The 3,499-nt window shown below is 36.5% G+C and overlaps 1 protein-coding gene across 3 annotated transcripts; it reads right to left on the bottom strand.

Moving 5' to 3' along the window:
• Positions 1–237: 237 nt before the first annotated feature.
• Positions 238–2,724, bottom strand: LOC131068671 (uncharacterized). 3 transcript variants are annotated; one of them, XM_058003908.2, is made up of 4 exons: positions 2,379–2,724; positions 1,486–1,535; positions 1,289–1,329; positions 238–1,078 (listed from the first exon to the last, which is right to left on the bottom strand). In XM_058003908.2, the coding sequence occupies exons 1-4, from the start codon at positions 2,595–2,597 to the stop codon at positions 555–557; spliced, it is 834 nt and encodes a 277-aa protein (XP_057859891.2). In that variant the 5' UTR covers positions 2,598–2,724; the 3' UTR covers positions 238–554. The 3 variants fall into 3 exon arrangements, with proteins under 3 accessions (XP_057859891.2, XP_057859893.2, XP_057859892.2); XM_058003910.2 differs by having other exon boundaries at positions 238–1,048; positions 2,379–2,723; XM_058003909.2 differs by having other exon boundaries at positions 238–1,057; positions 2,379–2,711.
• Positions 2,725–3,499: the final 775 nt, after the last annotated feature.

The following is a 3,499-nucleotide window of genomic DNA, read 5'->3' on the forward strand; positions in this document are numbered from 1 at the left end:
AATACTAAATCAAAACAAATTTAAAGACAACTAATATAAATAGAAATTGATAGATAAAAATGTGAAATATGTACCTTTGCCTCATTAAGAAATTGATAGACAATACATAATCTACCATAAATATGTCCCAAAAAAAAAAATTATTAACATTAGACACTAAAATAAAAAACAGGTATGTAATATCAAAACAAAAGATGCTATTTATTTCCATTTGCCTGCAACTACCTCAGTATAGTGTATGTGAACTGGGCAATAGAATTTATAAGTCTATCTGCGAGGATATCTCCATATCTCCATATCAAATAAATACAAATCTATTTGTAGCTATACAACTACAGTAACAAATTCCAAAGGCAAAGCTTACACAATTTTTGAAAAGAAACATTGAATATAACAGACCCAAAGCCAGCATATCCATGCATTTTTTCCCCTACAGCTTCTAAATTTCTGCTAAGCATCTACACACTTATTCATTTAAAAAAACAAAGAAAAAATCTGTTAAGCGTTCTCTGGGAGAGATTAACATGATATTGAAACATTTATCCTTGAAAGTCTTAAGGAAATTCAACTTTACATGAAACATCACCTTGTATAAAGCTCAATTCTTTGAATTTGTTGCTTTTATTATTCACAGAAACTTTATCTGCACCATTACTGCCATTGAGGCTCTTAAATCTGCCCTTGCCACGATGGTGCTCGCACAATGAATATCCCACAAGCGTCCTCTCAGAGCACCGCCATCCCCTCCCATTCCTCCTCCTGCACTGGGATCCTACGTCCTTATCATTGTTGTTCTTTGTGCTATTCGTTTTTCTTCTATTTTTGTACTTGTGGGTACTCTCCCTAGTGCCACCATATGAATCATCTTTCCTTCCATGATCAACAGAAACTATGGTAGAATGCTCGTCATCTCTTTTTTCCTTTTCTCTCAAATTGTGCTCCCGCCCTCTCCGCATTGAAGTCTTTTCAAGTTCAAACTGGCCTGATTTTGTTAAATCCTGCTTCGCGTAGAGTTTTGAGATCTTACTGCTTGCCTTGTGTTTCTTCACTGAGATTCCTTGAATTTCCATAAAAAAGCCTACAGTAAGTTATTAAAACTAAGGTGTGTATTTATCAGTAGATGTAATTCTAAGAACAGGAGATCCCGAGTTCAAATCCCGACCAAAACATTTCCCACTTCAAATTTCCAAACCATGTGGCCATTACTTGCCGCAACAGTTGCAGTTACAGTCACATGAATTATTATCTTTATACTTGGTGAAAATATATCAAGGATTACACAAATTACCTTCGCTTGGGAGGACTGATCGTTTCTTCAGTCGATTGGTGCTACCACGGAGAAAAATAAGATTGGACATCAGATGCATATAATCTAAGTACTGTGAAACTGAAAATTGGATTCTTGTAACTCACTCAGAAGTTCGATTCATGAGTCTGCGTGTATCGACTAAATAAATACATTAAAACGGGTACTTTAGGGTCTACCTCATAATCTCATTCCATCTGTGATTGGCTTTCTGCACTTCCCGAACTACCTGCACAAAACAAAACGAAACCCATTTCATTTTCAGTGAAGCTGAATAAAAAGCCTAATAACCCACTTACCTTCACAAATAAGATATTTCGCTTGCAGATCAGAAATTTCCGTGCCCATTTTATGGGGACACGAGTGGGAGCTTTCTAAATTTCCTCTCAATTCATGCTTGCTTCTTATAAACAGGAGTGACTACACAGATATTTCTTATCTGGTGCAAAATGATGTGCTTAAAGTGCTTTTAAGGATAATAATATCTTGGGAATCAGTCATAATTGCACAAGGAGCGTTTCAGAAAACAAAATCACTCATGCTCACAATCCCCAAATGTTTGCACTGAAAGATATTATTATAATCTGTAAATACATTCTTTGCCACACTGGGAATGGAGCAAACTTTAGGGCTTTTGCACTCAGTTGCACTATCATCATCATCTCCACTTTCGGTGCATGTGGGACTCGATCCCCTCCTCTCCCCCCCCCTCCCACAACCTACTAATTTGCATAAACAAAATCAACACGATGCCCGAATTCATTCACCCACAGAAGGGTAATCTCATCTCTGTTGTGATGCTTTCCCTAAACTATGTAATTTGGCAGCGTGGAGATCTGATTAATAACAATAACCATATTTTTCCGATTGTATCAAGGGCTATCTAAGAATCTATCCTCACAGATTTTCATCAGGGCATAAAGAACAATATGAAATGGGAAATCCTCCTTATAGTGTGCCAGATATCCTACTGGGCACGGCTGAAATCTAACTAGTTTTCTGCAAATCAAGTAGAAAACCCAGAACAGAAAACGAAGGAATGGCTATGGTGGTTGCGAGATCTGAAGCCTACCTGAGCTGCTTCGCTGTGTGAAGTGCATGTGACCAATGCATTTTTCCAGTTGTGAGGAGGCTTCACTGTAATTTCTCCTTCTGCGGTAGCGACCGCCGCTACCAGAGGAAGAAGAAATTCCTTTCTCTTCCTCTCCTCCTCTTCCTCCTTCTCATCCTTCTCAGTGGATCTGCCATTGGAGGCGGATGATACGGCAATCGAATGTTTTCTGATCCTCATCAATTACCCTTTCTATTTCTATTTCTATTTCTACTTCCTCAATGCTTCGTCTTCAACCTCCACCACCAAGACGCTCTCTACAAAACTGTACGCCACAAACTCAGTGGAAATCATTTCCCTTAACACAGATCGTACGTGTGAACTGGAGACTGCCAATCGCCGGTTACCCTGCGCAGTTTACGGGCTGGCGCTACTCTGTTCAAAATATATTTAACGTCTTTAATCGTAATGATCACAATGGTACAAAATCATTTTTTTAATTTAAAAAAAAGTCAAAAATAAATTTGCTTTTGCTTACTGTTTTTGTTTTAGATTATGTATGTTTGTTTACATCAATGTTTCGGATCACATTCTGTAACTTATTATCAGAATCCTAGATAGTTCATAGGATAGAAAAACTATTGCGATAACAGATTACAAATTCTATGATCAAAACATTGATTAAACAAACATACACAATCTAAACCAACAAACATATACGAGCTACATATCACAAATTCTATGATCAAAACATTGATTAAACAAACATACACAATCTAAACTAACAAACATATACGAACTACATATCACAAATTCTATGATCGAAATGTTGATTAAACAACCGTAACAAAAATTATTATAGATTATTAAAACTAATATGTTTATTATGTTTGGACCGTCAAATTTAAGCCATTGCTCGGCATATAAAAAATTAAAATTAGCAGAAAAGTTGGAAAGCAAATTCTCTTTACAGGAATGGACAGCGAACTTTGTGGGTGAGAGTTAAACGTGTGGAAGGCGCCCCACGATTAGACTTGTTGTTAAATATTTAACTGTTGTAAGGAGGGACCCACTTAATGTTTAAAACGGACTGACATTTATAATTTTTTTAATAGTATTTTCTTATTTTGATTCGTCCTTTA

The sequence above is a fragment of the Cryptomeria japonica genome, chromosome 6, assembly GCF_030272615.1.
Source record: "Cryptomeria japonica chromosome 6, Sugi_1.0, whole genome shotgun sequence".
In the NCBI taxonomy this organism is placed as follows: Eukaryota; Viridiplantae; Streptophyta; class Pinopsida; order Cupressales; family Cupressaceae; genus Cryptomeria; species Cryptomeria japonica.